Raw genomic sequence first — 17,662 nt, forward strand, 5'->3', positions numbered from 1 at the left:
AAAGGTGTGATATACATGCAAGTCTTTCTTTTTCTGTGCATTTAATGGTTATTGTTGCTGGTGGCATCAAAAGCACAAAATCATTCCATTAGTTGAAGCTTTGCTGCTTTTTCTTTCACAGAAACAGGGACAATGGGCTCGATTCAATCAACTATTGTGAAGTGTCATTTTGGGCGAGTTTGGCAGGGTGTTGTGCGTCGGTTGCAATAGCGAGATCGTGGCCTGTATTGAACCGCATACAAGTCCAAAAAAATGAGCCCAGACGTGAATCTTGACATGATTGGCTCCCTCATCATCTGATTTACTCGACTTGAGCTGCTAGCCACTAAAAAGGGGGAGCTGCTTCCTCAGCACTTACTGCCAGTCAAGAAACGAAGATGGCAGCAAGCAGACCTGCACCTCGCTTTGGGATGGCGACCTTGCTTCTTGAAGCTGTGGACGAGAGGAGGGGCACCCTAGTCCCCCAGGGGGTCGGAGAACCAGCAGGGTCAGCAATACTGCCTGGGAGGCAGTGGCAGTGCAGGCAGAATTATCAGGAGGGCCGCTGTCCAAAGTCAGAAGATGACCAACGACCACAATGAGCTGCAAGGGCATCAGTTCCATCTAATTCCACCAAATTCCGAGGTGTGCACATCACCAAAAATCTGTCCTGGTCCACCCTAGAGCTACCACCAAGAAAGCACCAACAGCGCCTATACTTCATCAGGAAACTAAGAAAATTTGGAATGTCCACACTGACTCTTACCAACTTTTACAGGTACGCCACAGAAAGCATCCTATCTGGCTGCATCACAGCCTGGTATGGCAACTGCTCAGTCCAAGACCACAAGAAACGTCAGAGAGTCGTGAACACTGCGCAGTCCATCACACAAACCTGCATCCCATCCATCAACTCTGTCTACACCTCCCGCTGCCCGGGGAAGGCAGGCAGCATAATCAAAGACCCGCCTCACCCGGCTTACTCACTCTTCCAACTTCTTCCATCGGGCAGAAGATACAAAAGTCTGAGAACACGCACGAAAAAATTCAAAAACAGCTTCTTCCCCACTGTTACCAGACTCCTAAACGACCCTCTTATGAACTGACCTGATTAATACTACACTCCTGTATGCTTCACCTGATGCCGGTGTCTATGTCTTTACATTGTGTACCTTGTGCTGTCCTATTACGTATTTTCTTTATATTTTATTCTCATGTACTAAATGATCAGTTTGAGCTGCTCGCAGAAAAATACTTTTCACTCTACCTCTGCACACGTGACAATAAACAAATTCAATCTGCGTGCTATAGAGCCTCCTGACCCATCAAGTGTGACGCTCACAATGTCCTTCTTTTGTCCCCACAGGAGCCCATTAGAGTGAAAGGGTGAAGATGGGGAGGGGGTCCCAGAAATCCAAGTCCTCACCCCCCAATTGAAACAGGTTCTGGAGGTCTTGATCCTCACATCCCCACCCCACCCGACCACCTTGAAGGAGAGCTCAAAAGGAGAACAGCAGCAATGCATCACAGCTTTCACCGGCAGAGACACACACCTTGGGTGGCAACGTGCGTAGTCAGGCTTCGGAGGCACTATCTGATGAGCACCAGCTGATGCACATCAGGTGGCGATAGGAACATCCAAGGGAGGCAGCAGTGGGAGGTCTGCTGGATCTCAGGATTCAGCTTGGTACCAGAGTTGATGCAGTTAATAGGACACCGGCATGACATTCAGAAGCGGGTGCCAGCAACATTCCCGCGACTGCATGGCTGATTGGAGGAGCCCCAAAGCCTTCAGGTGCAGGAGATGATGTCGGCAATGCGTGGTACCTAGGCCAATACTGCTAGGGTGGCGACTGCAGAGGGAAAGCTGGAGCACAACGTCCGCGCCTTGAGTGGTGGTGTCCAAGGCATGGCTCAGTATGTGATGGCCATGTTTGATCATAGATTATCATAGAATTTACAGCGCAGAAGGAGGCCACTCGGCCCATCGAGTCAGCACCGGCTCCCGGAAAGAGCACCCCACCCAAGGTCAACACTTCCACCCTATACCCATAACCCAGTAACCCCACCCAACACTAAGGGCAATTTTGGACACTAAGGGCAATTTATCATGACCAATCCACCTAACCTGCACATCTTTGGACTGTGGGAGGAAACCGGAGCACCCGGAGGAAACCCACGCACACACGGGGAGGATGTGCAGACTCCGCACAGACAGTGACCCAAGCCAGAATCGAACCTGGGACCCTGGAGCTGTGAAGCAATTCTGCTATCCACAATGCTACCGTGCTGCCCAAAAATGCTACCGTGCTGCCCAAAATGCTACCGTGCTGCCCACAATGCTACAGTGCTGCCCACAATGCTACCGTGCTGCCCACAATGCTACCGTGCTGCCCACAATGCTACCGTGCTGCCCACAATGCTACCGTGCTGCCCACAATGCTACCATGCTGCCCAAAAATGCTACCGTGCTGCCCAAAAATGCTACCGTGCTGCCCAAAAATGCTACCATGCCGCCCAAAATGCTACCGTGCTGCCCAGAATGCTACCGTGCTGCCCAGAATGCTACCGTACTGCCCAGAATGCTACCGTGCTGCCCAGAATGCTACCGTGCTGCCCACAATGCTACCGTGCTGCCCACAATGCTACAGTGCTGCCCACAATGCTACCATGCTGCCCACAATGCTACCGTGCTGCCCACAATGCTACCGTGCTGCCCTCATGTCTCTGTCAATGAGGGATATGTCCCAGACACAGGTGGACATTGCAGAGGCACTCTACATTGTTGAGGGCATAAACACCATGGTCAAACAATGGGGAGCTATCAGGACTGGCAGTGCCAGATAACGCAGAGGCATCTGGAGTTCACTCCAGCTGCCGCTCTGTCCCATGGAAGCACCCAGGACCTTACAGGCACCCTCAAGGAGGACGAAGCGCTCAAGTTCAAACTGGGGCCTTCCATGAAGACGACGAAGTTGCCTCTGGTTCTTCTGAATTCCTTCCCTCTTGATACCGACTCATCTCAAGGGCAGCGGACAGACCAAGGTGGCATGGCGACGCCTGTTACACCAGTAAGTAGGTCGGGGCCCTCCGGCTTCAGGTGCTCCAGAGGACATCCGCAAAGGCATCAAAGGCCACTGGGCACGGAAAGCAGCCAGCTGCCTCCACCTCTGATGTGCATCCTGGGGACACACCTAGATGGAACACTGAGTGGGCACTGGTGAGGTTATTATCCATTGGTAGGGAATAGTACAGTGGATCAAGTTCAAAAGCCCCGATTGCTGACTCGGTCATGAGGATAGGTGAACACGCTGTCAGCAGAAAGACGCGAGTTAGATTTAATCAGATCCTGAGGGGCATGAAAGCTTTCCTCACAGTGAGATATCTGCCCCCTTGTATAGTGACCCGCTGACAGTGCCAACACCCTGAGTGATGTTACACAGACCCTCGGGGGGAGAGGGTCGCTCAATGACAGCATGGGTTGCAGTATGGGCCTCATTTTAATGGGTCTCGGTCTCAGGTCTCTGCCCCGGCATCCTCAGGCGATGACCTCAGCGGGTATCCCTTATCCACTTCGAGCCAAGTTGCCATCCTGGGGTGGTCCTCAAAGACACCGAGCATCTCTGAGCGCTACAGGATGCAGCTGTCACGCACGGTCCAGTGTAGCAGGCACACATGTACATGATTATGATGCGGTGGTCACACACTACAGGAACATTCAGGGGCTGGAACCCCTTCCGTTAATATAGGGCACTCCCTGATGCGCCAGTGTTTGTAGGGCGACATATGTGCCATCGATCGCCCCCTGGACCTGCGGCATCCCAGCGAGTGGTGAATCCTGCAGCCCGGGCATTTTGGTCGGCCTGCTCCAGGTCGCAGGTGATACAATCAAATGCCCAGCCATATAGAGCACCTGTCATCTCCCAGATGCACCTATGGGCTGAAGATTGCGATATGCCACACAGGTCCCCACTCGAGCCCTGGAGTGATCTGGTGGCGTAAAGGCTCACAGCCACCGGGAGTGGGCCTTCCACCTCCTCCACATGGTGCTATGTCCTGCGAGGGCGTGGCACAGGTGCCGCACTGTCTCTCTGTTGAGATGCAGTCTTTTCTGGCATATGCTGTCTGTTAGCTCATGGAAGGACCAATGACTCCTGTGCACCTTGGCACGTTGCTGGCCTCCCATTCTGGGCCTCTCCTCAACCTGATGGGTGTCCGGGTCTTCACGGTGTGCGGCGGCCCCCTGCATATGTGGTGCCACCTCCAATGATGGCCTTGCTGCCGTCTTCGATGTCAGCCTGCCTCAGCTGCAACGAGCACAGTGAGGGCAGCCTCCACAGGATCTACACCAACAAACCGATTTGCATCCGGAAGGAATTGGAGCAGGAGAGAGACCGACAATCCGTTAGGATCCCCATCCCGGGACCCTCAAATCCCCCAAGCCACCCCCATGACTGTCCTGCCTTCTCTGAATGCCGTTCAGTGAGCCAGTTGTGCTGGCAAACCTCGCTCTGCACACTCACTCCCAACCAGATCAGGAACCCGTAGACCCCAGATCTCTGCCAGCAACATTAGGCAGGCCATGCTCAGCTGTCACCTGCTCACCCTGATAGTTACCCTTTGGCTGCAAGAAGGTCCTCAGTGGTAAAGCCCTGTTCTTTTAATGTTTGATTGCTGGCAGCTGCCTCTATGGTGTTGCCACTCCTAGAGTAGAGGCACACTGTTCAGGCGTCAAAGGAGGCAAGACATCCAATCCACTAATCATCAGACGCAAAGCTCAGCCCTGGGACGACCCCAACCTGGACCTCTCAAGCCCCCCACCCACCCAAACAACCCCTCCCCTCACAGAGGAGCGAGAAGTGGCTTCGGTGCCCTTGAGCTGTATGAAAAAATGAAATGAAATGAAAATCGCTTATTGTCACGAGTAGGCTTCAATGAAGTTACTGTGAAAAGCCCCTAGTCGCCACATTCCAGCACCTGTCCGGGGAGGCTGGTACGGGAATCGAACCGTGCTGCTGGCCTGCTTTAAAAGCCAGCGATTTAGCTGAGTGAGCTAAACCAGCCCGTTATGGCAGTAAATGTAAAGGCCTACTCACATCGCCTCAGTAGCAATTGTACCTCCTTCCTGATTTTGTAAAGGAGTACTAAACAATGCCTGACTTCTTGCTGAGGAGTCGGCTGACTCCCGGGAGACTGCTGCATTAGACTTCAACCTAACCAATGAGATTGAAATGAATGCGAATTAGGCTGAATGACCTTCTCACCATTTTTGAGTGAGATCTGAACTTGCCATCAGGAGCAGGCTGGGTGAACTGCAAAATGGCTTGCGCTTGGCATGATTCTTGATTTTGGCCTCTCCCATGATTCACCCGGTGTTCCCAGATCAGAACCAGGTGCAACGTGGCGGCTGAATTGCGCCCAATAAGACTTTAGCGAATTGTATCTGGTGAAATAATAGTATCTGATGGAAAATTATCTAGTCTGTGTGCATACAATGTCACTCACTCCCATTCACCATTTCCACACTCCATATTATACTGATTTTTAACTTCTTAGGGAATGAGCAGGAGTAATCTGCAACTTACCATGCATCTAAACAACCAACCTTCATCAGAATCTAAATTTAAACCTGTAGTGTTATCGTATAAACTGACAATATTTAAAGAGGTTCTATTTTGTTCTCCTGCAAAGAGTTAATGAAAAGGAAAAGATTTTTGACTCAATGAAGAATTTAAATAGAGAACTGCTGGCTAAACTTTAAGCATTAGAATGCCTGCAGGGATAATTAGTGCTTTGAAAGTGGAGATTGTACAGATGCTGTCTTCCAGAAAGCCTATGGCTGCAAATGTCATTCGACATGACAGCTATGCAATTGAAATTCTTTATCTGTTTAAGAAAATGTGGGCCTTGCAACTCCTCAACAAAACTAAAAAAAATTCCCCATCATTGTAAAATACTGTACACTCAAAAATTTGGCAACAAACCCTCCCTAAGCATTAAAAGGATAAAACCACTTTTTATATTAGAAAATACTGAGGATTGGGCAGTACAATTCTGGGTTTCCTCCTCAAACAGTCAATTATTTGAACAAAAGGACTAACTTTTGGATTCGAAGACCCATTATTTCCAGTTGGTAGACTTTCAATAACGCCTTCCCTTGGGCTAAAGAACAGAATTAAGCTCTAATTATGTGAATTTATCTTTAAATGTTGAAACTGACGATTAGCTAGAATGTTTTAATTTGATTCTGGCCAGAAAATGGTACTCATCAAGTGGCTCAAGACAAGAGAACCAGTACCACTCTCCCAGGGCAACAAGGAATGAACAATAATAATAATATCTATTATTGTCACAAGTAGGCTTACATTAACACTGCAATGAAGTTACGGTGAAAGCCCCTAGTCGTCACACTCCGGCGCCTGTTCGGGTACACAGATGGAGAATTCAGAATGTTCAAATTGCCTAACAAGCACGTCTTTCGGGACTTGTGGGAGGAAACGGGAGCACCCGGAGGGAACCCACGCAGACACGGGGAGGACGTGCAGACTCCGCACAGAGAGTGACCCAATCCGGGAATCGAACCTGCGACCCTGGTGCTGCGAAGCAACAGTGCTAACCATTGTGCTACCGTGCCGCCCATAATAAATGATGATCAGTGCAGAATAAGAACTGGTTTGCAGCTGTGGGAACATGCTGGTGTACCCAGATTACGGGGAATATTTTACTATATTAAGTATGGTTCAGAAAAATTTCCAATGTTTGAAGCTATTCAGCAAGCACCAAGAAGCATATATTGATGGGGTTAGACGAAGAAGGCTGGGAGGATTGTGTGCAGCATGGACAATAGAATGAACTTACTGGGCGGAGCAGCCTGTTTCTCTGCTGTAAAAACTACGGAATACCATGGAAGAATGAAAATAGCATTTGGGGGGTAAAGAGTTAACCTCCTGCTGACGTTACCTTGAACATTCAGGGCAGCTGAAACTCATTCGCCTTGCAACAGGATATCTATTTATTGATTAACATCCTGCGCTCTGAAAGGATTTCACAGCTGAAACTAAATTTATATTACATTTCATGGCACAGCGTCTGTGAATTATGAGATACAATATTCCATATCCAGTTGGATCAGTGAACACAAGAAAGGCTGTTTCTGTCATGCAGTTGTTAAAACCCCTCAGTTCATTCCACACATTACAATAATGGCAAAAGAACAGAACAAAGGACCATTATCCAGTTTCCGTGCTCACTGCTAGAATTACAAAAATTGAATATTGCCCTCAAGGAGTTAAATAAAGCCCTGGCAGACTACTCCAAGATGGCTCCTATCAGGCCTTTTAAAATAGTCTCGGAATTTCAAAAAAGCGTAAATATTAAATATATTATTCAGCAGCAATGATGGTTATTCTGATCCTATTTTGTTTTCAAGGACTATTCAGCAACATATGCCCCCTTGTCTTTTTACTGGCACATCCCTCTGAAAACCATGGAACAGTCCACTGAGCCACTGGCGAAGAGAGGAGCAGGGAGGGCGAAGTGTTGCACACCGTTGCAAAATTCTAACCTTGGTATTGGTACAGCCTGTAGCTCAGCTGATGTGCAACTAACTGCACATTTCAACCCCTGCAATAAACTCCAATTTAAATATTCTTAACTTGCTATGGATCGCCTGCTTCAAATAATTTTAGTGGCAAACTGATGTAATGTTTGAAATCATCATTGCTGGCTGCTGCTGCAGCATTTTAAAATGTATCTTAACTCAACATGAAATGCACCCAGCACAATTCAGCGTTTGCAGTAAATGTGATGTTAAATTGCAAACAACACTTTAGATTGAAAAAAAATCTGATGCATTATTTGTTACAGAACAATGGAGTAGCTATCTTTCATGGGAGTGGCATATTTAAAGCTATGATTAATTTATTGGATGGGGGTGGGGTGCAGGGAGTGGGGGTGCAGAGAGATTGGAGTAGAAGCAGGCCACCTGGTGCAAAAGGTGGCACAGGAAATAGACTGAGCTACACCGACTTCATCTGCTGATAGCTTGTGACGTTTCATGGAAAGGAACAGAAACACGAAGCAGCATTAAAGAAATGTAAGGGGCCATAGTCACAGCCCACGGAGTCTAAAAGACAGATCTCCTCAAAATTGTTGATCTACAAATCTAAACCAGTGTGTTTTGCATAATGCTGCTAAATTATATTGTCCCAAGTAAATAGGAGGAACAGAACCTCTTTTTTTTTAAACCAATTGCAACATTATTTAAAATGGCACCGTCCAATATATTAAAAACTGCTTCAGCAGCAGTGCTCAATCGTGTACACTGGTACTGCCATCTTCAGGATCAAACTGCACCCTTCAAGGATATTGAAAGCAGCATCACATGGGGCTGCTAAATGATATCACAAAAATAAAAATGCAATTAAATATTTTTGAAAATTGCTGGATGCACTATAATTCTGGTTTAAAGGCAAGTTTTCTCATGACTGAGAATAATATGGGTTTCCACTGAGACCAGCCAGCAATATCAAATCTAAGCAGTAAAAAAATTGCCCTTCCTGCTAACTGCTTTGGGATGCAGCATCTATTTTTTTTAAGAATACATTCCTGTTGTAATATATTTTGAAAAAAAAAATCTTTTTTTTGCACCCTTTTTAAAACCTATTTTTTTGGTGGCGTCTGATCGGTGTGTTGCCAGCATAATAAATTGCCGCAGTCTCTTTGTGTCTTTTCCTGACCTCGACTCTTGCTCCACCCGCTTTCCCGAGGTGTTTTTAATTTTGCTGACATGTGGCAGATTCGCGCTTTCTCGACAGCTTTAACTGCAGCCTGCGTCAGATATTTAGCACTCAGCAGTACAATCTGTGCAATGGTGATAATCACAGCTTGCTTATTCTTACTGCTTTCCTGTGTCAGCTTCACAGTACTACGGGGAGGGGGGGGGGGGGAAATAACAGCCAAATTGAACACAGTGTGAAACACCAAATGCACTCGCCCCACTCCGCCTTAAACACGCATCTCAAACAGTGTGCGCTAAATACAGCAAATGGACAAAGGGACAGCTAAGGGCATATTGTCCTTGACTGAGGATAATTCTTGTTTCGGTGTATGTTGCATCGTTTCTGTGTCCATGCAGACGAGAAGATGAAAAAGCACAAGCTGAGGGTGGGGGTTGGAGAAGGACATGCGGAATGGGGGGGGTGGGGGGGGGGGGGGGGGTGGGGAAAGAGAAGAGGTGATTAGGGAAAGGAGAATTAGATCACCCCCCCCCCCAGCAGTGAACACTCCCATTTCTCGGATGATGTCAATCAGTATTATACAGTACACGCCTCCCCATCTCTTACTGCTTAAAGCTCAGTGTAGGCACAGCACCATCTGGTGTTACAAATCACCATTTCTATTTCCTGCAATCTATGATTCCAATAAATTTAAGCAGTAACCAATTCCATCTTTTTCCTGCTTAAACATGCGTTTGTGATACACAGCATCTACAATATCAATTTTCAACACATTCCTCGGTTATTATTCAAAAGTGTAACATTTTTTCTGTGTTCTTTCCCCTTAGTTACAGCTGTTACTTGTGATTGTCAACTACAATGTTGCAATTACAACCAGAAAATGCTGCAAATACACAATAGGTCTCAAAATACGAGAAGGCAGCTCATGTTCTTTCAACGGATCTCTAAACTTTAGTCTGCCGTTTCTATTTTTGGACACAGGTTGTCTAAATTCAAAATTTTTTTTAAACTGCAGATTGTCAGCATGCTCGATTATTAATTTGACTATTAATGAAGAAGGCTACTGGTGGTGAACCAAACTATGTTATGAATCTAGTGATGAAATAATGTATTCCCAAAAATGTGTGGTAAATCCCCACCTGCCTGGACAACTCAAATTTTCTATACTGTCAACAGGCTGTAGTCTAGAATCTCTGCTGTCCAAACTATAATTTGATAGGAAAGATCCAACAGATAGCATTCCATAGTTTTGGTATCGGAAGGAATCCCCGACTTAAAAGCAACATAGGTCTCCATATATTTCATGCTCATTCACGTGTATATATAGGTTCTGCTCTCGACCCAAGTCCAACACTTGTCCCTCCCCTCTTGTTCTTTGCTTTCTCTTAATCTCTCCTAGACCCTCATCCTTCTCATCATGTCTGCTTTCACTTCTCTCTGATAGGAGGCCCCTCCACCCCGATAACTGCCCAAAATAATAGCAAGCAAGAAAAACGGCTTTGCAATAAAATATGGAAATACATTAGTAGCTTTTTAAAATCTAATCCTACTGCAAAGGAGATCTCATGCAGAGCTCCGAATAGCTCTTATTCAACAGGGGACAAGATGAGGTACCTGGGTTGTAGAGTCTGGAGGGCATGGAGAACAGTGGTTCCCAAACTAATAAGCGACAGAATGTTTTCAACTTCAACAAAGAGCTTGAGAATTTCAATTCAGCTAAAACAAGCTTGCAAAATAAAATACCGGCATGAGTGAGCTTCCAACCACCACCATACACCCTTGCATCTCCACAGCACTCTGCCTCAGCTCCACCGCTGCTGAAACCTTCATCCATACCTTTGGTTGCCTCTTGACTTGATTATTCCCATGCTCTCTAAGCATGGGAATTCAAATACTACCCCGGCCCCATGACTTTAAACTCATTCAAGGCTTTGCTGCCCGTATTTTAACACACAAGAAGTCCTGTTCACAAATTTAACCCTATGCTCACACACTTACATCAGCTTCCAGTCTGGCAATGCCTCTATTTTAACTCTTATTCTCCATCTTCAAATCTTTCCACATCCTCATCTTTCCTGCTCTGTAATTCCTCCAGTCTTACAATCCTTTCAGGTTCCTATGTGCCTCCAATTCTGGTCTTGTGTCCCCTGTTTGAATTACTGTACCACTGATGGTGCCTTTCCGGGGCCCCAAGCACTGGAACCCGAAGAAGGGGAAGGACCCATTGGAGTGTGGGTTGTACAGGCTCATATCATTGTTGAATACAGATGTGTATGCATTGGCTCTGTTAGTGGCAGGGAGGATGGAAAAATGGGTTCCGGGATTGGTTGCAGAGGACCAAACAGGTTTTGTGAAGGGAAGGTAACTTTCCAGTAACAGTCGGCAGTTATTAAATGTGATCATGATCCCACTGAAGGGATGGGATAACAAAGGAAGTGGTCACTATGGACGCGGAGAAGGCTTTCGACTGGGTGGAGTGGCGGTACCCGTTTGAGGTGTTGGGAAGGTTTAGGTTTGGGCCGAAGTTTGTGGCGTGGGTACGTCTGCAGTACATGGCACGATGACGAGTGTACGGAGAAATTAGATGAGTTCACGGAGCTTCAGGCTGTCTTGGGGAACGAGACAGGGGTGTCCACTGTTACTGCTGCTGTTCGCATTGGCAATAGAGCCTTTGGCGATGGCCCTTATGGGGGTCAGTAGAGTGGCAGAGGATTGTGAGGGGATGCAGGGAACACCGCGTGTCGCAATACGCAGACAACCTATGGTTGTTCGTTACTGACCCACTGGAAAATATGGGGAGAATTATGGGCATACTAGAGAGGTTCGGGGCCTTCTCGGGCAATAAGCTGAATGTCAGAAAGAGTGAGCTGTTTCCGGTGAATGTGGCAGGTCGGGGTGCCAATCTTGGAATGTTGCCATTTACGGTTACCAGGGATAGGTTCAGATATTTGGGGATACAGGTGACAGGGGTGTGGGCGACGATGCACAAATGGAACCTGACAAAGCTGGTGGAGGAGATTAGGGAGGACTTCAGGAGATGGGATACATTAGACCTGACACCAGTGGTAGGGTCCAGGTGGTAAAAATGAACATTTTGCCAAGGTTCCTGTTTTTTTCCCAGACCCTCCTGATCTTCATTCCGAAGGCCTTTTTCCGGAAACTGGATTTTGGAGTTTATATGAAATCTGCTGCACTGCTATTGGGTGGTGAATATGGAGGTGAGGCGGTGGTGGGAAGGCAGAGCGGTAGAATGGGTTAGGATGGAGTAGTAGTTCTGGAGGTGGGGACATCCCCCCAACAGGCGCCGGGATGTGGTGACTAGGGGCTCTTCACAGTAACTTCATTTGAAGCCTACTTGTGACAATAAGCGATTTCCATTTCATTTCATGTCAGGTGGGGCTGGTGAGGGCGAGCAATCTATACCTGGAGGTAGGTTTGCAGGTCTGGAAGAGCTGCAGGAGAAGGTAGAGCTTCTGAAGTGAGGGACTTTGCATGGAAGGAATGGAGGGGGTTTCCCAAGCTGCCTTGTTGGAGTTTACCTTATTGGGGCAGTTGCTGCTCCTGGATATGGAAGGGGAGGGTAGGATTGAGGATATATACGGGTGGCTGGGAACAGAAGTTGTGGGGATTAAGGTGGAACGGGGGGGGGGGGGGCAGAAGAGATAGGATGGGGAGCATGCAGCTGAGGTGATGCGCAGGGTGAATTCAACCTCCTCCTGCGTGAGGATGAGTTTGATTCAGTGTAAGGTAGTACATAGGGTGCATTTGACTCGGGCGAAGATGAGTGGGTTCTTCCAGGGGGTGGCAGGCGACTGAGAGAACTGTGAATGAGGACCCGCAGATCACGTGCATATGTTCTGGGGCTCTGAGAAGTTGGAGAGATACTGGGAGGAGGCGTTTGGGACGTTATTAAAGATTGTGGGAGTAGAGGTCGGGGTCGGACCCTAAGGTGGAGATTTTTGGGGTGTCGGAAATGCCGGAGCCGGAGCTGATGGAGGGGAGGAAAGGCGACGTTGTGGCCTTCACTCCTCTAGTTGCCCGGTGAAGGTTTCTGCTGGAATGGGGGTCAACAACACCACCGAGGGTGGCAGCCTGGCTGGAGAACATGTATGACTTTCTCCGGCTGCAGAAGGTTAAGTTTGAATTGAGGGGATCAGAAGAGGGCTTTGAGACATGGTGGGACTGTTCATGACCATGTTTGAGAAATTGTTTGTCACGCTGGGGGGGGGGAGGGGGGGGGGGGTAAAAAGAGGAGAATTTGCATAGACTGTTATCTGTGGAGAAGGTTCTTTGATCTATTTATGTTTTTGTACTTTTGAATATGCTTGGAATGAAATACGTTTAACAGTGACGGCCATGTGTACCATCTACAAGATGCATTGCAGTAACTCACCAAGGTTCCTTACAAAACACCTTCCAAACCCACAACTACTACGATCTGGAAGGACAGGAGCAGCAGATACCTGGGAACCCCACCACCTGGAGGTTACATCCAAGTCACTCACCACTCTGACTTGGAAATATATCAGCCGGTCCGTCACTGTCGCTGGGTCAAAATCCTGGAATTCCCTCCCGAATAGCACAGTGGGTGTACCTACACCTCAGGGACTTCTGTGGTTCAAGAACAGTAAGAAGTCTTACAACACTCGGTTAAAGTCCAACAGGTTTGTTTCAAACACTAGCTTTCGGAGCACTGCTCCTTCCTCAGGTGAAGGGATGTCGGAAATTCACCTGAGGAAGGAGCAGTGCTCCGAAAGCTAGTGTTTGTAACAAACTTGTTGGACTTTAACCTGGTGTTGTAAGACTTCTTACTGTGCTCACCCCAGTCCAACGCCGGCATCTCCACATTGTGGTTCAAGAAGGCAGCTCACAACCACCTTCTGAAGGGCAACTAGGGATGGGCAATAAATCCTGGCCTAAGCAGTGATGCCCACATCCCATAAATCCATTTTTAAAAACTGTCTAGAATTAAAATTTGATTGGAACAAAATCCAAAATCGACAAGGAAGGAAAAATGTGCATAAACCTCCTACCTTCATTCATGTCGATGATCGCATTCTTCTTTTGTTTTTCCAGTCTCTCCTTCTCTGCTTTCTCTTTGGCAAGTTTGGCTCTTTTGATTTTCTCTTCAGCTTCTTTCCGTTTCTTGTTCTCCATTACAGATTGCTGAGGATAATAGAAGAGCATTTAGAAGAATGAAATGCATTTTATAATGCACATCCCAAAGTGTTTTACAACCAATGACGTAATTTTGAAGTGGGCCTGAAGTGTCCAACAGCAGCACGGTGGTAGAGTGGTTAGCACTGATCCTTCACAGCGCCGAGGACCTGGGTGCTCCGGTTTCCTCCCACAGTCTAAAGATGTGCAGGTTAGGTGGATTAGCCATGCTAAATTACCCTTAGTGTCCAAAAAGGTTAGATAGGGTTATTGAGAAAGGGTGGGCATGGGCCTAGTTTGGGTGTCCTTTCGGAGGGTCGGTGCAGACCCGATGGGCCAAATTGCCTCCTTCTGCACTGTAGGGATTCAACAATTCTAAATGTAGTCACTGTTGCATTTTGGATATACAACAGACATTTTGCACACGCAAGGCTCCATAAAAAGGAAGACCAATAACCAGATAAATTGATTTGGGCTATTGGTTGGAGAAATTTTTTTTAAAATTCCTGTAAGGAATGTGGGCTTCGCTGGCTAGGCCAGCATTTATTGCCCATACCTAAATGTTTTTGAGAATGAATACTGGCCAAGATGTCGGGAAGAAATTCTCCCGCTGTTCTTCGAAATAGGGTCATGTGTCCTTTGGTGTCCACCTAAGGGGCAGACAGTGCCTCAGTTAAATGTAATGCACGTTAGTTCAGCTAGATGTTGTATTCAAGTCTCCAGTCAATGGAAAATTGCCTCCAACAGGATATTATATAATGTGCTAGCCACTTCGCACCAATGTTGCGTATCAGAGCTGATTAATGTCAACCGAAAATCCAGTTTCTTGTGGAAAAGGCTTTGTCTAAGAAGCATGTTCTGTCCACATCGTTCAGCGATAGATCAGTGTAGGCCAGAGCCCATTACCCCTTCAAACATTTCTTCTCCTCGTCACAAACCTACCTCTCACCTTGGTTCTGGATGTTACACATAGACAAAACTAATTCCCTTTGTAGAAGACCTATGAATTGATTTGATTTGATTTATTAGGCGGAATTCTCCGATCCCGGGAAAAATCGGGAGGGCCGTCGTGAACTCGGCTGAGTTTCACGACGGCCTCGGAGGCCGCTCCTCACCCCCTATTCTCCCCTCCCGGCGGGGCTAGGAGCGGCGCTCCGTATCTCTCGGCCGCGGGGGCGTCCCGCCAAGAATGAGGCGGCCGGCGCGCCTAATGACGTCAGCCGTGCATTCGCAGGTTGGCCAGCTCCAACCCGCGCATGCGCGGCTGACGTCATGACGCTGACGGCACGAACCCGCGCATGCGCGGTGGCTGTCTTTCCCCTCAGCCGCCCCGCAAGACGTGGCGGCTTGATGTTGTGGGGCGGCAGAAGGGAAATAGTGCGTCCGATTTGGATGCCGGCCCGACAATCGGTGGGCACCGATCGCGGGTCTGTCCCCTCCCGAGCACAGTCGTGGTGCTCATTCCCCACCAGGCCCCCTACAAGCCCCAAACGGGCTTCTCACTCCCGTTTCATGATGGCAGCGACCAGGTGTGTTTGCCGCCGTCGTGAAACGGCCGTGAACGGCAGGCCGCTTGGCCCATCCGGGTCGGAGAATCGCCCATCGCCATGAAAAACGGCGAGCGGCGATTCTTCCGAGCCAGGTGGGGGAGGGGGGGGGAGAAAGAGGAGGGGTGGGGGTGGGGGGGGAGGAAGAGAGAATCGCGGGGGGTGCGAAATTTGTCAGGGGGCCCTCCCGCGATTCTCCCACCCGGCATGGGGAGCGGAGAATCGCGCCCATTGTTTCTTGCATGCTGTACAAACAATGCATACCGTACATAGGGAAGGAGAGACTGCAGAATATAATGTTACAGGTATAGCAAGGTGTAGGGAAAAGATCAACTTAATAAGAGGTAGGTGCATTCAAACGTCTGATGGCAGTAGGGAAGAAGCTGTTCTTGAGTCGGTTGGTACGTGACCTCAAACTTTGGTATTTTTTTCCTGACGGAAGAAGGTGGAAGAGAGTTTGTCCGGGGTGCGTGTGGTCCTTAATTATACTGGCTGCCTTTCTGAGGCAGCGAGAATTATAGATAGAGTCAATGGATGGGAGGCTGGTTTGCGTGATGGACTGGGCTACATACACAACCTTTTGTAGTTTCCTGTTGTCTTGGGCAGAGCAGGCTCCATACCAAGCTGTTATACAACCAAAAAGAATGCTTTCAATGGTGCATCTGTAGAAGTTGCTGAGGGTCGTAGCTAACATGCCCAATTTCCTTAGTCCTCTGAGAAAGCAGAGTCGTTGGTGTGCTTTCTTAATTATAGTGACGGCATGGGGGGGACCAGGACAGGCTGTTGGTGATCTGTACACCTAAAAATCTGAAGCTCTCGACCCTTTCAACTTTGTTCCCATTGATGTAGACAGGGGCAACCCTTGGTTTTATTATCAGAGGGAGAGGGTAACAAAGCAAGGGAGTTATTCTAAACCTTAGTAAATCCTGGGTTAGGACTCAGCTGGAGTAGTGTTTAATTCTGGCATCACACTTTAAGGAAGAATAGAACATAGAACATGCAGTGCAGAAGGAGGCCATTTGGCACATCGAGTCTGCACCGACCCACTTAAGCTCGCACTTCCACCCTATCCCCATAACCCAATAACTCTGCTACCCTTCCTTTTAAAAAAAATTTTTTTTTAAAAATAAATTTAGATTACCCAATTACTTTTTCTATTAAGGGGCAATTTAGCGTGGCCAATCCACCTACTCTGCACATTTTTGGGTTGTGGGGGCGAAACCCACGCAGACACGGGGAGAATGTGCAAACTCCACACGGACAGTGACCCAGAGCCGGGATCGAACCTGGGACCTCAGCACCGTGAGGCGGTTGTGCTAACCACTAGGCCACCGTGCTGCCCCTCTGCTACCCTTCTTAACATTTTGCAAACTAAGGGCAATTTAGCATGGCCAATCCACCTAACCTGCACGTCTTTGGACCGTGGGAGGAAACCGGAGCACCCGGAGAAAACCCATGCAGACACGGGGAGAAAGTGCAGACTCCACACAGACAGTGACCCAGTGGTAAATTGTACCTGGGACCCTGGTGCTGAACCAACAGTGCTAACCACTGTGCTACCGTGCCATCCATAAATGTTGGAGAGATTGAAGAAGGGATTTAGTCAAAAGGTACAAGGTTCGATGAATGTAGGAAATACAAATATATTGTATTATAGGTATTTGGTGCAGTCAGGGTTAAAGGCCTGGGATGTGTGCGTATGACTGCTGCAGTCATGGTTTTAAAAATCCTGGCTTGTAAAGTTGGGAGCAGGGGTGAATTAAAGCATCGTAATAAGCTTTGACTAATGCAGTTTTGCTTGGATTAAATGGGGGAAGGGGGGTTGCCTGTGGAGTTGATTAGATTTCAGCTTGATAAAATGTCACCATTACTGGGTGGAGCAAAGGTATCGGGAATTCTGCAGATAAGTAATTCAGTTCAGTTTTAATTGGAGCTGCGAGCAAATGTCAAGTATTTTACTCTCACTGCAGTTCAGTTAAACATAATAATAATTTTTAATGGTGTCACAAGTAGGCTTACATTTAGACTGTAATTAAGTTTCTGTGAAAATCCCTAACCGCAACACTCTGGCGCCTGTTCGGGAATATGCCCAAGTCACTTAACAAGCACGTCTTTCGGACTTGGGAGGAAACCAACACAGTTACGGGGAGAACATGCACACTCCACTTCAGACAGTGACCCAAGCCGAGAATCAAACCCTGGTCCCTGGCGCTGTGAAGCAACAGTCCGATCCATTGTGCT

At 47.8% G+C, this 17,662-nt stretch overlaps 1 protein-coding gene across 4 annotated transcripts in view; it reads right to left on the reverse strand.

Annotated features, from left to right (window-relative positions):
- Window positions 1–17,662, reverse strand: part of LOC119965493 (protein diaphanous homolog 1-like) — a 421,840-nt gene that overhangs the window by 58,872 nt on the left and 345,306 nt on the right. For 3 of the 4 annotated variants that reach the window (XM_038796347.1, XM_038796349.1, XM_038796348.1), the window contains one exon: window positions 13,751–13,883. In XM_038796347.1, coding sequence (XP_038652275.1) covers window positions 13,751–13,883 — 133 coding nt within the window. Of the gene's footprint in view, window positions 1–13,750; window positions 13,884–17,662 lie in introns of those variants that run through there. The other variant, XR_005460521.1, reaches the window with a different exon arrangement.

The sequence above is a fragment of the Scyliorhinus canicula genome, chromosome 4 (genome assembly GCF_902713615.1).
Source record: "Scyliorhinus canicula chromosome 4, sScyCan1.1, whole genome shotgun sequence".
In the NCBI taxonomy this organism is placed as follows: domain Eukaryota; kingdom Metazoa; phylum Chordata; class Chondrichthyes; order Carcharhiniformes; family Scyliorhinidae; genus Scyliorhinus; species Scyliorhinus canicula.